Source organism: Solanum stenotomum, chromosome 10 (genome assembly GCF_019186545.1).
Source record: "Solanum stenotomum isolate F172 chromosome 10, ASM1918654v1, whole genome shotgun sequence".
In the NCBI taxonomy this organism is placed as follows: Eukaryota; Viridiplantae; Streptophyta; class Magnoliopsida; order Solanales; family Solanaceae; genus Solanum; species Solanum stenotomum.
In genome coordinates, this window is record NC_064291.1 from 2555430 (window position 1) to 2574657 (window position 19228).

General features: G+C 29.2%; 2 protein-coding genes across 5 annotated transcripts; both read right to left on the minus strand.

Moving 5' to 3' along the window:
• LOC125841647 (bZIP transcription factor RISBZ4) lies at positions 1 to 5002 on the minus strand (the record flags this gene model as incomplete). Its single annotated transcript, XM_049520812.1, has 6 exons — positions 4650 to 5002; positions 1755 to 1872; positions 1316 to 1475; positions 1116 to 1191; positions 767 to 892; positions 1 to 147 (listed from the first exon to the last, which is right to left on the minus strand). Coding segments are annotated over exons 1-6 (894 nt in total), but the record flags the coding sequence as incomplete, so codon positions are not given.
• Positions 5003 to 11687: 6685 nt separating this feature from the next.
• On the minus strand, positions 11688 to 19174 carry LOC125842034 (mitochondrial import inner membrane translocase subunit PAM16 like 1-like). Of its 4 annotated transcripts, none has more exons than XM_049521229.1 (5): positions 19112 to 19174; positions 14474 to 14562; positions 12830 to 12917; positions 12156 to 12286; positions 11688 to 12077 (listed from the first exon to the last, which is right to left on the minus strand). In XM_049521229.1, the coding sequence occupies exons 2-5, from the start codon at positions 14474 to 14476 to the stop codon at positions 11955 to 11957; spliced, it is 345 nt and encodes a 114-aa protein (XP_049377186.1). In that variant the 5' UTR covers positions 14477 to 14562; positions 19112 to 19174; the 3' UTR covers positions 11688 to 11954. The 4 variants fall into 4 exon arrangements, with proteins under 4 accessions (XP_049377186.1, XP_049377185.1, XP_049377187.1 ...); XM_049521228.1 differs by having other exon boundaries at positions 14474 to 14579; positions 19112 to 19168; XM_049521230.1 differs by having other exon boundaries at positions 14474 to 14567; positions 19112 to 19129.
• Between the last annotated feature and the right edge of the window lie 54 nt (positions 19175 to 19228).

Sequence of the window (19228 nt, forward strand, 5' to 3'; positions counted from 1 at the left end):
AGAGACATTATCGAGACGACACATAGTAATATTATTATTATTATTATTGGTAACAAGAGATTGAGGAGGGGTCAAGTAATTTAGGAAAAGATGACTTAAACTTGAGGATACTGTACCTCTAGCTGCCCTAACCTCAGCCAATTTCACCTGTATAATTGCATGCAAAAAAAAAAAAATTAATTTTAAGAAAAAAATGAATAAAATTCATAACTATAACCATTTTTCGATTTTCGTGATTAAAAATAACGATAGTCATGAAATTTCAAATTTCATAAGTAAAATTCCTCAAAATTGTCATGAAGTTCCATATACTCTGACTATTTATGAAATAAAAGAGAACATTTCCAACGGCACATGTGTCAAATAAGTGAATCATGGCCAAAAAGCGTCTGGTCAAAATTATTTCAACACTTCTACAAGCGTCAAATAAGTCAATTGAAATAAAAGTTTAATATGACTATGTTTAATCAATCAAATCCAAAAAAAAAAAAATATTTTAAAAGATATTTTAATTAAATTTTAATACCTTGTTCAATTTGAGTTATATTGACCGTCCAAATTGATTTAACCTTTTAGGTGAATCAACTTTAGATTATATCAAATTAACTCGCAAATGATATATACCCATCCAAACTAATCCAAACTTAAACAGATTAGACATGTTATATTTTCACGGACTAAATTTAAACCTCTACTTTTAACAAAATCATTAAAAAAAACATTCAATTGTAAATTAAATTAAGTGTAAGAGAAAAAGGAAAAATACTTTGGCTCTTAATTCTTCCACATTTGACTTGAGCACTCTATTATTTGTCAAAGAATCTTTATATTGTTGTGTAGCATCTGCTAATTGCTTAAACAATGATTCATTTTCACCTCTAAATTGATCAACCTGAGGAAACAAAAATAAAATAAAATATTATTAATGGACTCATATATAATAAATATTTATATTTCTCTTGATACAGAGCTAAAATATAAAAATTATATAATAATCAAACATTAAATCAACCTATTTATCTTTCTTTCATTTCATGAAAATATACATTCTTAATTTAAATGTATTTTTATTTTTTTTCCAATGGAATAATAATAAGATTATATAATTTAAATACCTGACTTTCAAGATCTGCTAAATGAGCTTGTTTTCTTCTTCTTGAACGCCGTGCCGACTCCCTATTAGAGGCTTGCCTGACAATTATTATATAATAATTATATATTGAATCGTTAATTGAACGATAATCTCTAAATGAGGAGTCTCAAGTTCAAAATTTTTTATATTTTTTTTTATGTGAATTTATCGAACGAGTCTTACCTTCTTATACGTTTAATATCCAAGGGGTCCGTGCTTTCTTCGCATGGGTCCACATCACCCTCCAGGTCATCATCATCAGACTGGTAGGACCCACTAGTGGCCCCCATAGCTTTATTGTCTCTCATTTTGGGCATAATAATAGTTGGTGTTGGACTTCCTGCTGAAAATTAAATTATATAAATTCATATTCAAGATTTTTTCTATCAATAAATGAAATAATTAAGTGGGTGATTTGATACGATGAAAGTCATTTTTTTAAAATATTTTTCCAAATTGGTAATATTAATTACTATTCACTTTTTTATATGAAATTTTTATCCTTAATAAATATTTTTGGTATATATACAAAAATGACTTCTTCGTAATTTAATTACTTTTTAAAAATAACTTTCGTCCTACCAAATATAATTTTCTTTAGAGTGAATTAGTAAATATATACCACATATTGAAGATTGTGAATCCCCAGTTACAGAAATACTGGACTGCTTGGGAGTAATATTTGGAGACCAAAGGGGCCTTTCTGGCAATGCACAATTTGAGAAATCACTTAACATATCCTGTCATTGCAAAATAAATAAATAAGTAAGTATGCAAAAAAAATAAAATAGCTGGTAATAAATAAAAAAATAGTTCTACTAACTAGCAAAAATTATTGTTAGTATTTTCCTTTGAAAAAATATAAAATATAAAATATAAAATGAAATGACTAGGGGGAGTGACTTTGGAACGAAATTTTAACGTGTCTGGAGAATCTGTTAATAATTTAGGACCTTCAAATACTAGTATAATATCTCTTATTTATATATTTATGCACATCTATATTCAGTTCGATATATAAAGATCTATTTTTGAAACATAAATCAAAATAATAGTCCGTAAAGAAAAAATCGAACTATTCAGAGAAGCAGAAAATAAATCTTTGGTATTATTATCACTACAATATTTTTAAAAAACTATTATTGGTTATGTTGCATCATCAAGGAAGGTATACTTCAAAAAATTAAAATAAATGTGACTTTTTAGAGCTTGAATAGCTATTTTACTACTCAGCTAAATATCATATCTTGTCTCTTCTATCTCTTGTAAAAGAATTAATCTAAATAGGTGTTCAAGCAATCGCTTAAATTTTAAAAAAATAGCCGTATAATTTAGTATACCAATTGGAAAAAATATAAATAATAAATTCGATCTAATATGGTACGTTATATATTCGAATCTGGTTACTATTGAGAACGTACTATTGAACTAAAAAATGGTAAAAGACTCGTGCGCCACTAAATCTTGTCAATTTCTTGGTTATATATATACCAGATCAGGAGCGGAGCCAGTTTATGACCGGAAATTCAAAAATTACTCCAAATTATAAACCCCACCCACCACCCTCGTCCTCCCAACACCCCCAATTAAAAAAGAAGATCTTCTAAAGATGTCCCTAGGGAACTACTCTCAAACTATGCTTTAAAAGTATATTCTATTTATTTAATTATTATTTTATACTTTGTGTGTGGTATGAAAGAGACATTGGAATATATAATTATTATCTTTTTCTTTTTTTCTGATTAATTTTTTTTATCCTGTCATTCTCAATCTATACCTAATTTTTTTTATATATTACAAAGAAGTAAGACAATTTCAAAAAGCACAAATTGTCAATAGAACCTAATCAAAGGCATAAATCAATCAACTCTCCACTAAAAAAACAAAAGTAGAAAAGGAAAAACTAATTTCTTTTGAAAAAAATAATAACTTAAAAACGCACAAGATAAATTCTATTTCAGTATAATAGTTTTACAAATTACGTAAAAGAGATAAATTGCATTAAAAAAATTTTATACGATAAAAAATCTCTATTCAAAAAATCATTTGTTCAACTAACACGACTAACGATACAATCACTTGTTTAAACTCAAGTTTTTGCTATATTATATATAGTATGATTATATTCCTCTGAAAGTTACATAGCAAACCGACCATTCACAGTAACATGGAAATTCAGTATTTAATTAAACTCACTTTATAATTTATAGTACTTAAAAAAAAACTCTGAAATATTATTTTGATTACTTAATTTATTCATTAAAAAGTGAGATTCCAAACTATGTATAGTTAAGCACCATGAATATAGACTATAGTCATGAAAGGAATCAATTTGAAAACGTATCTTCAAAATAAAAAGGGACTTTAAAATATTTGAAAATCTATTAATTATGTAAAAAAGAAAAAAAGAATCTTATAATCTCCTTATTTGTACTATCTATTAATTAAAATATCGTAATTTTAAATAATAATTTTACGAGTTCATATTCAGTGTAATTTCACAAATAAGACAATACAGAAGAGTAGAGTACACACAAACTTTATTTTTATCTCATAAAGGTAGAGAGACAGAGTACAAAAGACAATCGACTCAAATAAATATATACACCAGTTCATATTCAACGACTTATAAAATTACTTCTAATTTGATTAAATCTTCCTTTCTCTATCTCAAACGTAATTAAAAGAGAAGAATTCACACAGTAACTACATGATTTGTCCTTAATTCCCATCTTTTAATAAAAAATAAAAAATTAAACATTATTTCTCCTAAATATTATTTTCCTCAAAAAAAATTCTATATTTTTACACTAAAAAAAAAAAAAACTTATTTAAAATATATGATTTTTTTATTGTCACTTATCACTTGTATATACTACCAATAATAAATAGTCACGTCCCAAATAAAGATTGGCCACCCTTTTGTATTTAATACTATTTGTAAACATTATAAAGTTGCTAGGACATATCATAATATAATAATTACATAAAAAATAAATTAAATCACCAATGGTACTTTATTTCACCCAATTAGATTCCAAAAATCTTTTTAGCATCTTTCTCTTTAAATATCAACCCACCCTCTTCATTTATTCTTCAACATTAAATTCATCTCTTTTTTTTTTCTTCATTTCAATTCAATTCATTTCTCCTCTTTATTTTATTTTTTGTGGTTCTAATATATTGATTCTTTAACAACATATCAAAGAAATATTCTTTTCCAATTGATTTTATAATTTTCCAAGTAATCTTTCAAACAAATATCTCAAAATCGAATATAACACGTTAAAGTACATTGATCGTATAAATTTCATTACATAACTAATAAAAAGACATGAAAGGAAAATAAACACACACTCCCTTATACAAAACACATATTCAAAAACCAACCAGGAGTTGTGTTGGTGGAAGATAACATATATCTATAAAATTAATTAAGGTATGCGTAAACTGACTTGAACAGTGTGATTATAAAGAGAATCATACAAGAAGTTCAAAAGAGGAAAAGTTTGCTAACCTGATTACTCATAGGAGCAATAGAACAAATATCATCAAAAAGTTGAGCATGATGATGACCATTATTGTTGTTATGATCATGATGATTAATATTATTGTTATTATTATTATTGATATTTTGTTGATGATCATTTCCTCCAAAAACATCACCAATTTTTGCATCTTCTCCATAAAATAATTTGTTATGATAAACAAGCTCTTCCAAAGCCAATAAAGATGGACTTTTCTTCATATCTCTACTAGGAAAATTAGCCATTTTCTTCTCCATATTATATTTTTTTCTTAAAAAAAATATATCAAGAAGATGCTTAACAAGGAAGTATTTTGGGAATAGGGGGGAAAGGAAGAAAGGGGGGAAAAAAATAGAAGCCAAGTGAATGATTATATAGCAAAAGGTAGAGAAGCCAAAGTAGCTAGGTTCCTCATGAAAGAAAAAGCCAAGAAACAAATAAAGTTGTTTTGTAGTATTAAATTACCTATATACCCTTGGAATAAGCTATAATTATCATATTATTTACTCCCTCCGTCCCAATTTATATGAACTTTTCAGATTTCGAGATTCAAGTAAGTCTATCTTTGACTGTAAATTTTTTATACATCTTTTAAATATTTTGAATTGTCAATTATTGTGACTTATAGTACTTTTTACATAGTTTATAAATATATAAATTTCGTTTCAATAAAATTGAAGATTCCACGCGTAAATTATTGATCAAACTGAAACTGTTTGACTCTCGAAAAAAGAAAAATGTCACATAAATTGAGATAGAGAGAGTTTTTTTTTTCTTATTTAATTTTGTTGAGTAATATCATATTATTATTATTATTGTAAATTAAGAGATAGGGTTTTACTATTTGAGAAACATGATTCAAAGGCATAACTATAGCTTTGACGGATAATAAACTCAAATTAGTCATTGAATTAAAGAAGAAGAAAAAAATGCGTGAAAATAATTAACTCTAAACTTTGCGAGAATAATCAAACATATCGATCATTATATGGATTTTTCTAATATAAAATATCATAAAGTAAATTTAAAATTAAGTTTTCACTTTCGTCCACTCAAAAGTATATAGTTGTATACTCCTATACTTGATTTATAGATTTTTAAATGAATATTATTGCTAAAATTGATGTTCACATTTATGTCTAATTAAATTAAGAAAGTAAGTTGTTATGTATATATATAAAAAAAAAAGTTATGTATATAATGTATGATTTATATGTGTGTTTTAAATTATCATGCATTAGTATATACACACTAATTGAGCATTGATTATAAGTGATTAATATTTTTAAAAATAAATTCAAGATTTTCTTTTATTATGAACTTTCTAGAGTTAAGGGTGGAGCCTAGAAGTTCGAATATAAATTTGGTCAAATTAATAGTTTTTATTCAAATAATGTACTTATATGAAATTCATTAAATACAAATTTATCAAATCCAATAGTTTTTACTCAATATATTAACAATTCTACACACATTTTAATGCGGAATTGGCCTAAGTTTATTTGTTGTCAATTCGGAACAAATATATTTAGTTAACACAATATTGAGGTATGTTTTAATATTAAAACAATGATACTTTAGATAAATAAAAAAATAATATATAATTTGCACCAAGTGGAAATTACACCAAATTAGAATTAAAAGTATGCCTACCAGGCTACCACCAAAGTGTAAAAAAAGGATCAGAAATAAATCACGTGACTTACTACCATTTCAATAATATAAAAAAAAAAACTGCCATTTCAATAAAAAAAAGATTTTGAAAAAAATTACGATCTTTTTATTTTTTAAATGGAGATCTCAAATTTGAACATTTTTCCTTTTAATAAATTACGCGACATAACATAATTGGTATTAATTGGGTAATAAACTTGGAATACCAAGTACATAATAATCTATATTACTTTAAAAGTATGAACTCCTAACTTGAATGTTAAATTACTATAATATTCCTAATTTAGGTTATGACTTTTTCGATGAGTTATGACTTTTTTAATAAGTTGTAACTTTTTTCGAAGGATTATGATTTTTCGATGAGTTGTGACTATTTCCAAGAGTTGTGACTTTTTCAAAGAGTTGTGACTTTTTCATTAAGTTGTGACTTTTCCAAAGGGTTGTGACTTCTCGAAAAGGTCATGACTTTTTAGACAAGACATAAAAAACATTTATTCATTTCGTTGACTATAAATAGAGGGGCTTCCTCTCATTTGTCTATAAGGTAATATTAGTGAGATAAGACTAATTGCATGATTAACCTCATCAAATTGAAATAAATATATACATTATTGCATTTAACTAATAAAATTTTTCATTGACCATCTTCGTAGGTTTGCCGAATAAGAAATATATATGACAATTCACGTTGATCATTCACAAAAGAACCTGCAATATTATTTTTGCTAAGCTTACTATTCAAATCTTTGCTTAAATAAGCAATATTATTTAATATAGCATATATTTTTGAAATTAATAGTCACGTGTAACGTGTGAAAAAACTAGTTATAAAGAAAAATCATCAAATAGTTCTATTTTTGGTATTTTGGAATTAGGCTTAATTTGTTTTGTTGTTGGACAGCTGTGGGGCATTTTGGGATACAAATAAATCCCGCTCACCTTTCAAATTATTACACCTTAATATGAGGTCTTTTGACGTAATTGAACCTTAAATATATATATATATATATATATATATCCGGTAAGAAAATCAAAGATAGAGAGACACACTATTCAATATACAATGAAATGAAACCATAAGACAAATAAAAAGTCACATTTAATTATGGCAAAACTACGTAATTAGGCATACTTCACTATCATATATACACTATTATTATCAATATTTTTAAAATATTATATATTTTACTATTAATTAAGAGTTTTTTTATGTATGTTACACTTAGCTACATATATTTTTGCTATTAGATACACAAAAATAGAAAGAGGAACAAACGAGATTGGGAAGAAAATTGAAACTTTTTAATAATAATTTTGTATCTAAAAGACTTAAATTTGAAATCTTGAATTATAGGTATTAAGTACTTACTACTCGATCAGAACGTAACTTTTATAGTTTTATTGATTAATTAGTCTCATTCTTTTCTACCTTTTTTGGTCTAGCATTTCACAGTCCCACAAAATCCAAATAATAAAAAAGATGGAAAAAAACAAAAAAGAAAGAAGTGATAAAAACTGCTTTTTTGACTTGTCAAGTTTCTTAATCCTTAAGTTTTTTTTTCAAAAAATAAAATAAAATCTTTTCACGAATGATCCACAACTTTTTGTGAATTACGATTTATTTTAATTAAAGCATTTAAATATATAATAAAAATATTTTTAATTTAAATTATGCAAGAACTATTACATGTGTTTTCAAGCATATACTATATAATTAAATTAATTATATAAAATATATCATTTCTTTTGGTTACATAAATCTGCCTTAATTGAATCAGACATAAGGTTTACAGTTTATTGAATCTAATGTATATGATTAAAAGAAGTGACATATTTTAAGAGATTAATTTATTTACGAAATTAACATTTGAAACACGTCTAAAAGTTTCTTTGAAATTTTCAATCGGAAGTGCCAAATAGAGAAAGGGTGGAGCTAAAACCCCGAATATAGATTCAATCGAACTCATTAGCTTTTGCATAAAATAGTATATTCATGCTAAGAAATTTATTAAATATGTACATTTATTAAATTTAGAACTAAATTATTACCACTTGAACTCGTCGTTCTAAAATGCAGAAGTCATAAAATTGGAACCCCGACACCTCAAGCCTCTAGTAGCAGGAACACTTTGTCAATATGTGTTCACAACTTCACATACTCGATTAAAATATCGCATATAATTTCAGTGTCTAAATAAAATTATCCCATAATCTTTTAAGGAACTGTTAACATATAACTCATTTTAGCTTAATGTATTTTAATTAATTAATTTATTAACTTATATTAATATGGTTAGTTTAATTATTTCAACTTATTGTCTCTTTAAAAGATAGAAGATTGGACCATTGAATAAGCCTTGTTGGTATATTCTCCAAAGACCTATCTAATTGACTTTGTAAATTTGTACAACAAAAATAATTTTATCAATTATTTTTGTAAATATTGCTAAAATTTAAATTTGTGATTAATTTTCACCACATAGAAGACTATGATATTGAATTAAAAGACTTTTCTTCTAAATAAATGAAAATTCCTGACCTATTTTTTCATTTTATAAATTAAAAAATCATAAACTAACTAAACTTTATTCATCAAAATAGAAAAAAAGAAGGAATATACTTGTTTCCACAAGAGGAATATTCATTTGGTGATAAACACTATTAACACAAAATCCACATGGTTGATGTAACCAAAACACTTTTCATTAATTAACTTAATCTTTTGCTATGGTTGATGTATGATTTTGTTGGTAGCATTTGATTGAATTCATCTACATATCTTATATATTATTTTAATAATTTATAAAGAGGAAAGAAAATCTGATGGTCCTATAAATATTTTTGAATAGATAGAAATGATGTTTTCAGATTTTATATGTATAAAAATAAAAAAAAATCTATGAAAAAATTAAATGAAGATCTCTTATAAAATATATTTTTTAATAAAAGAATAACACGTTTTGATAATCTAAAACAATAATTAATGACGTGTTATAATAATAAAAAAATATAATAATATTTTTGACATCAAAATTTCTTTATACGATCTGTGTAAATATCACAATCTCTCCCACCCTCACCTCCTAAATCCCATGTTCTTAAACAAAATTATTTGATATAGCTATTAGGTCGAGTTCACTTATAAGGAGTGCTAATTAACACATTAACTCATTCTTCTCCTAACTATTATGAAGTGTGAAAAAATAAGTGTCTTCATTTTAATATGACGACTATGATTAATAAAAGAAAAAGTTCTCTGAATCTTTTTAGATAGAATTTTTAAGTTATAAAACACGAAAAATTATTTATCTTCTAAAATTTATTGATAATCAATTACACAACAACTATATAGTTTCTTCCACTAGAAGAAATTCACAAGTCCTTTGACTAGTATTTTCGATTAAATACTCAAAAAACGTCTATTATCTCAGAACGTCATATGCAAATTAGATATATATCGAGGGTTTTCTTAAAAATAAGTGGGACTTGATTGGGACAAATTGCACCGACCTTTAAAAGGCTGCTATAGATCCAAAGATGTACTTAAAAGTTGCTCAATTCAAAATTGAAATAATCAATAAACTTTAGGACAAAATGGTTGAAGTTAAGAAAAGAATATTCAAAGTTATTTTTTTCTTTAAAAAAATAGGGACCAAGAGCTTGGTTTGAAAAATGAAAAGTAAAGATAACATGTATTTAGTATTTGAGATATTAAAGTAATGAGTCGTGTTGTAATTAGACATTTTTATCGCACTTCAATTGAAAACAAATCAGTAAGATTATATTAGTAAGATTGAATGTGCAATAGAAAAGTCAATAAGAATGCACAAAGAAGGGGATGGTATTATATTCTATTATAAGAGAAGCGCACACTTATATTTAACTCTAAAAAAGAAAATTATGACAATTAAATGTGAACGGAGAAAGTACTAGGAAGGCAAACTAATAAAGGAAGTAATTATTAAAGAAGGAATTTTTTCTGTTGGAATTAACTTTATGTGCTTCAATAAAGACTCGCAATCTTTACCTTTCTTTTGTTAAACAAGTGGTTTAACTTTAATTTCTTTTTCTATCTTTATAGGACTTTAATGCTTTTTGAGTAGCTTGTAAGTACCTAACCTCTTTCTACACGTAGAGTTCAACTATTGGCTCTTTTTTTTTCCTATCTGGTCTTTGTATTGAAGTTCAATTAAATTTTGGGAGAGCAACACTTCAAAAAAGATTTTTTCACTTCTCAGAGATTTGAACCCAAAACTTATGGTTAAGGGTGGAGGAATTCGAACCATCTCAGTGCAATCCATGTTACTCCCTCTGTCCCAATTTAAATGATTTACTTTCATTTTTAGTCAGTCCCAAAAAGAATGACACAGTTCTATATTAAGTAACAATTTAACTATAAAATGTCTATTTTACCCTTAATGAAATGATTTACAACTACACAAATTTCTATCATTCATTTTGGATCACAAGTTTTAAAAGTTTTCATTTCTTTCTTAAACTCCGTGCTGAGTCAAACTACCTCACATAAAATGGAACAGAGGAAGTAATAATTATTGGCTCTTTGATGACACACAACATATGGGTCCACAACTCCACTAGGATTATTTTTTTTTTATTTCTAGAGGTTTGAACTTGAGACTTCTGATTAATGATGAAAGAATTTCAACCATTCCACCACAATCCATATTGATAATTGTTGGCTCTTTGATGACACACATCATATGGATCCACGCCCCCACCAAGATTTTTTTTTAATTTCTAGAGGTTAGAATTCTAGACTTCTTATTAAGGGTAAAAAAATTTAAACCATCCCACCACAATACACATTTGGCTCTTTGATGACACACAACATATGGTTCCAAAAAAGTAAACTTCGATGGCTTAACATCTTTTCTTTTCTTTTTTTCTATCACTTCAAAATAGACTTGAGTTTGGTAATAGAGAATGGAAAGATGAATGAGAAAGTGAATGAAAGTTACTTTTTCACTTTTGTTTGGTATTAAGAAATGAGAAAGAAAGTGGACATGATGAAAACATGTCCTTTTCTATCTTTCACTTTTAATTTCTATTAATTTTTTAATTTTGTCCAAGTGATGTTAATGGTTTTGTTTTGTCTTGTTTTTCTGTTGGAATTATGGTCCAACAAGTCTTTAACATGTTTATATGCAAAGAATAAACTAAGGCATATTTAGAAGATAGAAGAGATCTTCAAATTCTTGATGCTTCACCATTTACATATGGTCAATGGAAGCACACGCGACTTCTTCCACAACCACACTCTGACCATGATAGCCTCGTAAGGGTTCAGGGTTCAAGGTTTAGGATTATCAGTGAGTGGTCGAGCTCTAGTTGCGACCTGTCAATTGTGTTTGACACAATGTCAACATACTTGTTATGGTTAACAACCCTTAATAAATCCAGCTATTGTACAATGTTTTTGTATATTCCAGATCTACCACACATGAAACTTAAATAGTAACCTCAAGTTACTTCAGTAAAATCGATTCCTACATCAAAAAGAATTTACAGTTTTTCTCACAACAAAAAACTACAAACTGACTATAGGTAAACCAACTATGCGGCAGAGCTAGCTATACACTAAACATGCTGAACAAAGTTGTTTATTTTTCCTCTGGTTCTTTAGGTTGGTGAATTGCTTCCAAACACTCTTTAGCTCTATGAACCTTTGACTGAAGGTAAAAGCTTCCATTTTTAGCATTTCGCTCAAACAAGTTATCATATCTCTGCAGAAAGAAGCAAAATTGAGGTCCACGTACACGAATAGCAGCATCCACTACTAAATATCACTGCACTAGACTAACCTGCATGATTTCTTCCCACGATGCATTCTCAGTGACACCAAGAATCTGCCTTGCCTCTACATCAGTCATGGTTTTACTAGTTCTTTTCATATTCTGTACTGCTTCTTGAGCAACCCCATTCCTAGAGGCATCTGCCATCATTTGGTAAAAGTAAGTATAAAAATGTAGTATACGCTCGGGATAAGATAATCAGACCACATGACACTCTAAGTGACATAAGCCGGAGTTCTAGAACGAGGAGTAATGATGTGAATCAGTTAATAGACCATTAAAAAATAAATAAATTGATAGACCCATTTTTTTAACACTGATCTACAGTTTCTTGGAATGAAATATTAGAGTTAAGAAGTGCTCACTGCTGATTCATGTGTTGCTCAGACTCTTCAAAAGTGTCAATGGTTGTGTGTCGGATCCTCCAAAAATAGAGCATTTTTAGAGGATCTGGCACAGTTGCAGCAACATTTTAGGAGAGTCTGAGCAACATAGGCTGATTCATGGTATGTTTAATTAGCAGTTGACCATTGCTTACCTCAGGACTTGCACAACGGTCATATATATAAAAACAAGTATGCTGAAATAGCTGTTGAAATGTTTATTCAAACCAAACTCTCCAGATTAGTCACCTATATAAATTGATGGCAAGATGAGAGGAAAAGGTGTAAGAAAGTACTTACTAGCCAGTGCCTGACGATATGCTTGAACAAAAGACCGTGCCAATATTGCAGAGCCCATGACAATTATATTAGCAAGGATTCTTGCAGCCTGTAACAAGAAAATGAACTGTTAGAGCAATAGTCAGAATAAGTCTTGTTTGCTTTCACATTTCTATGTGTGCAGTAACCACTAGGTTCAGGAGAGAATACGGAAAAGGAATAGGACCTCATTTCCAAAACTGTGACACTATCCAAGCTTATGCCCCAAAATAACCACTTTTGGTGGGGAATTTGTGTTGGAAACAATAATTTTTATTCAAGAGTAATTCTTCTGATTTGTTCTGTTTTGCTGTGTTCTCATTTCCTCCTGGCTTGAGGCGATATGAGACATGACTATAGTATAAATTTTCTTCCACCTATATGTAACAGCCCTGTCGACTAGTAATATTGTCCACTTTGTCTAGGCCCCCCAGGATTAAAACGCATCACTAGGGTCTAAGCCTTGCTTCCTTATATAACCCAACATCTCTCGCCTGTGTTTTACCGATGAGGGATTTGTCTGGTGCCTATCCCGCCTTAGGGACTCAGCATCCTCGCTGAGGTTTGCCCACCATCATCTTAAAGATATGGAATTAGCCTAAACTCACTTGAAGCAGAGGTTTGCCCCTCTGTTACAAGCGAGTGACTTTGACACCATCCGTAACACCCAACCACTACTGATATTATCCGTTTTAGACCTAGGCACACACGACTTTAAATTGCATCTCTAGGGTCTAAGGTACACAAAATCTCTCTCTCCCGTGTTCTATTGATATGAGATTTTCCTGGGTTTCACACTTAGATCAGCATACCACTGTAAGGGAAGAAAGAGCTTCTGTAAGTGATAAAAGAACAAACTCCGAGACAATTGTACAGGGTAGAACTTGAACCTGGAAAATAGACCCAAGATTGAGTCTTTCTCCTTGGCTACGACACAAAACCTACAGTGACTATTGATTACGATTACTTGAACAGTTACTCAGATGAGAATAATGCAAGAAATGGAGAAGAGAGAGACAATATTAAATCCATTCCCATCCAATTCTTTTTACCAAAGTTATGCATATATGTAGTGGCATGAAATTTATAGGACTGTGTGATGTGCTGATAACCTAGTAACCAGCCATCGTTAAGCTTGAGTAGCATGTCTCTCGACTCATTCCAGATGCTGCTATGGATCTCTAACAATCCATCTTCCCACCTCCACAATTTTTGTGAGAAAACCTTAGACAAACCAATAATCCTTTCTCTCCAGGCTAAGTATCAGTTAACATGTCTTTAAGTCTGCTTTACAAGGCAGATCCACCATTTTGGCATTCCTCTCTCTTGCAAGCACATTTTGCATGTATAAAAACATAAAGAGATGCAACAAAAACTCATAAGGCTGTCAAGTTCACATAGGTGAAGAGTCGAAATGAGAAATCCTAATCTAATAAAAAACAATTACCAGGATTAACAGCTATTGAAATGCATTTCTGAGTATATATAAAAGAATGGTATACATAGACTTTGTTGGTCAGACAAAATAACGATTCTGATTATAATTATAAGAAAAACCCAATTGTAATAGGTAGGCGATTAATGTATTTTACGCAAAATATAACATGAGTAAAAGTTCCGACTTACCATTGTGAAGTTCGGTACAAGATAAACCCAAATCAGGAAACTGGAAATTAACCTACAGCGAGACCAATTGCCAGATCAAAAGCTTGTAACTGTCCTAAAAAGAAACCTATTAGCCATAGAGAATGAATATCAAAATAAGCCAGAATTCAAACATAAAACTTAAACATGTGTACAGCATGCAAATCATCCATGAGTTCTGAAGATATTGAAGAAACAAAGAAAGCTGCAAACAAAGCAAAATCATGCTGCAAATAAAACAATTAACTTGTCCACTACACACAGCAGAGACAACATATAAACTAACTTATTCAACTAATGTAAAGGTAGTCTTAATCATCCATCCACAATTCGCATCTCATTCCACTTGTCTTCTTTCCCATCCAAATTTCAACACACTATTCAACACAACAAATCACTGTAATCAAATTTCAATGACTTCTCCTTAAATCCAAGAAATAATCATGATAACAAGTAAGTCTAGAAGAAGGTGCAGATGACAATAGTCTCGCAAAAAAGTCTATAAGTTACTGAAAATATTGAGGTATTTAATAACGGATTACTCTGAAGGTTACAAAGTGAACTGTTACCATCATATCATATGAGAAAATTTGTTAGTTTATTATCAGATACCTTGTTTAACCCCACCCAATTGTCAGAATTTTCTTTATGATAAACCAAAGAATTTATTCATTAAACACAGTTGGTAGGAGAAATATGTACAAAGGATTATGAGTGGCTCAACCACAGTTAACTAGCAAGTAATCCAAATCATCTATAGAAGTAGTGATTTTCTCTTCACACCAAAGAAGTGAACAAAATGTTACACTTTCTCTATTATGGAACATTATTCTATTTCTTTCATTTCAGACAACCCAAAAGATAAACAATGGTGTAGTTCTCATATTGCCTTCCTCTCTTTGTCAATCCTACATAGCTTCTAGCTTGTATTGTTTCCTCAAATGTCCCTTAAAATGAAACTCAACACGCACCCGGTGATATTTGTGAAGAATCCGAGCAACATAGCCGACCAACACTAGAACTACAATGTTCATAATGGGCATTCAAACTCTTGAAATTTTATGTTATGAATTAAGCATTCATCTAGAGGTTTCTCTACACTCGATCGAACTTTAAGGTCACATCTACCATTCTACCTATCCACTTACAACAAGAAATTAAACCTCCATCTACAAATTGCATTACCCAATTGTAAAACCAAACTTTGACGACTTTTGAAGTACACACAAATGGAAAATACCTAAATGTGAGGTTTTGAGGCCATACAGAAGATGGGTTTGGGGGTTTCTGTTCTTATTGTATATGGGTTTCATTTCTATTGAAATCTTTTGCTTAATAAACAAAAATCTCAACTAGGGATTAAAAAGTTACAATCCAGAAAAATATATGAATCAACAGCCATGAAAACAACAAAAATTGAGAAATCAACAATGTCAAAATGAACCCAGAAAATTGGGAAAAGGGATAATTTATACACATCAATCAGTTGAAGATTCAGCAATTGAAGAACATACCTTTGAGCTTTGTTGAGAGAGATGAGAGAAGGGAAGGGAATTCCAATTATTATTTGCAATATGGGCTAAAAGGGTATTAAATTTGTGTAGATTTTTAATTGGGAAAAGGTTACCCCTCAACTTTGTCGATTAGGAAATAAATTAAAATCAAATAAGCGGTATATATTTGGTTCAATTATATAACATTTATGACATGATGGAGACATGGAGTCAAAATTTTAATGGAGGAAAAATGTTATAAATTTCACATACTTGAATAATATTTTTGATCATTTTTCGTAATTTTAGAGCAGGGCAGATAATTTCACTAGTATTAGAATTCTCGTTAGAAAAAGTTCTAATCATAGTTTATATAAAATTCTTTTAAGATTATTATTATGTTAATAACATAAATGTATATAAAGAAAGGAAATAAAACAAAGTAATTTTGATTCCAAAATATACGTGTTAAGTTTTCTTTTGTCTAGTTATTCTTTCACCTTTTAAATTCAATTGAATATTGTTGTTGTAGTATAGGAAAATGTATCTTTTCATTTGCGATATAATGAACTAGTAAAATTATCCGCGCTTCGGCGGAAATTTAATGTCACGGAATTTATAAAATAATACTTAAAACCTATAAGGCATTAAAACTAAAATACTATATTATCTTACATACAATATTACATAGTAACAAACATTAAGAATGTAAAGGAAAATGAAAATTATTACATCATATCATTTATTCTTAATAACACAAGCACAAATTAATGATTGTAAAAATACATACCAGGATCTGTAACATAAGTAATGGTTCAGTGAGTCACTCAACAGGAGCAAAGTAAACAAATATTTAATTGTGAAGAAGAAGAGGTTTAGAGTTTTCGTTATTTTAAAATGAAAGGAAATCCCTCTATTTATAGACAACAAAGGGTAGCGTGAACAAATGTTTATTGTGACTTATCAGAAAGGTTACAACTATTTGAAAAAGTTGCAACCCTTCGGAAATGTTACAACCTTTCAAAAAAGTCACAACTTTTCATAAAAGTCGCAACTCTTCATTAAAGTCACAACTTTTCATAACATTCACAACTTTTCATAAAAGTCGCAACTCTTCATTAAAGTTGCAATTGTTCATAAAAGTCACAACTTTTCATGAAAGGGGAAGGCAAGTTTTGGAAATAAATAAATTAACAGGGAAATCTGGTTTGTGGTGGCGCCACGTAGGTGGGTTTAAGGTTCTCTTTTATATATATATATGATATATGATTTTGGTATGAATGAGTATGTAATGTTTGTTAGATTTCAATTTGTTGAGAAGTTAACTTGAAAATTTTTGTGTTTGACGGTGCAAATATGTTATACATTCTAAAGATGAAGAATTACACATTCGTCAATTATTTCTTCATTATGATATAAATAGAATTAAAGCTAGTTAGGACATAACATACTTCACGATAAGTATTTCAATTCATAAAAAGTTGAGTCTCTTGTATTTAGGGATAAGGCACAAGTACCTCCTGGACAACGACCGTAATCTCAAAGACACATCTTAACTAAACTCAGGCCTTATTGCCTTGAACTCATTTGTTTTGTAATTTTATACACCTTTTGGCTTACGTGGCACACTCCGTGACTCCACGTAGTTGAGGCGCGTGGGAGATGTTGGATGCCACATAAGCCAAAAAGGTGTACAAAATTACAAAAAAAATGAGTTTTGGAATAATAGAGCCGTAGTTTAATTAAGGTGTGTCTCTGAAATTTCCGTTATAATCCAAAGGGATACTTATGCCTTATCTCTTGTATTTACAAGGGACCAAAAGAATCAAAATTATATCAGATTTTGGCACTAGAACAACACTAAAAATTGCAGCAAAAATGCACCAAAAATGCACTATTCAACTAATGTAAAGGTAGTCTTAATCATCCATCCACAATTCGCATCTCATTCCACTTGTCTTCTTTCCCATCCAAATTTCAACACACTATTCAACACAACAAATCACTGTAATCGAATTCAATGATTTCTCCTTAAATCCAAGAAATAATCATATGATAACAAGTAAATCTAGAAGAAGGTGCAGATGACAATAGTCTCGCAAAAAAGTCTACAAGTTACTGAAAATATTGAGGTATTAAATAACGGATTACTCTAAAGATGTACAAAGCGAAATGTTGCCATCATATCATAAAAGAAAATTTGTTATTTTATTATCAGATACATTGTTTAACCCCTCCCAATTGTCAGAATTTTCTTTATGATAAACCAAAGAATTTATTCATTAAACACACAGTTGGTAGGAGAAATATGTACAAAGGATTATGAGTAGCTCAACTTAACCACAGTTAACTAGCAAGTAATCCAAATCATCTATAGAAGTAGTGATTTTCTCTTCACACCAAAGAAGTGAACAAAATGTTACACTTTCTCTATTATGGAACATTCTTCTATTTATTTCATTTCAGACAACCCAAAAGATAAAACAATGGTGTAGTTCTCATATTGCCTTCCTTTCTTTGTCAATCCTACATAGCTTCTAGCTTGTATTGGTTCCTCAAATGTCCCTTAAAATGAAACTCAACACGTATCCGATGATATCTTTGAAGAATCCGAGCAACATAGCCGACCAGTACTAGAACTACAATGCTCATAATGGGCATTCAAACTCTTGAAATTTTATGTTATGAATTGAGCATTCATCTAGAGGTTTCTCTACACTCGATCGAACTTTAAGGTCACATCTACCATTTTACCTATCCACTTACAACAAGAAACTAAATCTCCATCTACAAATTGCATTACCCAATTGTAAAACCAAACTTTGACAACTTTTGAAGTACACACAAATGGAAAATACCTAAATGTGAGGTTTTGAGGCCATAACGAAGATGGGTTTGGGGGTTTCTGCTCTTGTTGTATATGGGTTTCATTTCTATTCAATTTTTTTGCTTAATAAACAAAAATTTCAACTAGGGATGAAAAAGTTACAATCTATCAAATCTATGAATCAACAGCCAAGAAAACAACAAAATTGAGAAATCAACAATGTCAAAATGAACCCAGAAAATTGGGAAAAGCGATTTCTACACATCAATCAGTTGAAGATTCAGCCATTGAAGAACATACCTTTGAGCTTTGTTGAAATCGATTGAGAGAAATTTATAATTTGGGCTAAAAGGGAATTAAATTTGTGTAGATTTTTAATTTGGTTGATTTTTTATTTTTTAATTTGGATGAAAATAC

Excerpts from the sequence above, each read along its gene's own strand:
- LOC125842034 (XM_049521229.1), bottom strand. Across the intron at positions 12,287-12,829 it reads ATATCGTCAGGCACTGGCTA|ATGCCTCTAGGAATGGGGTT; the intron begins GTAAGTACTTTC and ends AAATGATGGCAG. Across the intron at positions 12,078-12,155 it reads CGTGGGAAGAAATCATGCAG|AGATATGATAACTTGTTTGA; the intron begins GTTAGTCTAGTG and ends TTCTTTCTGCAG.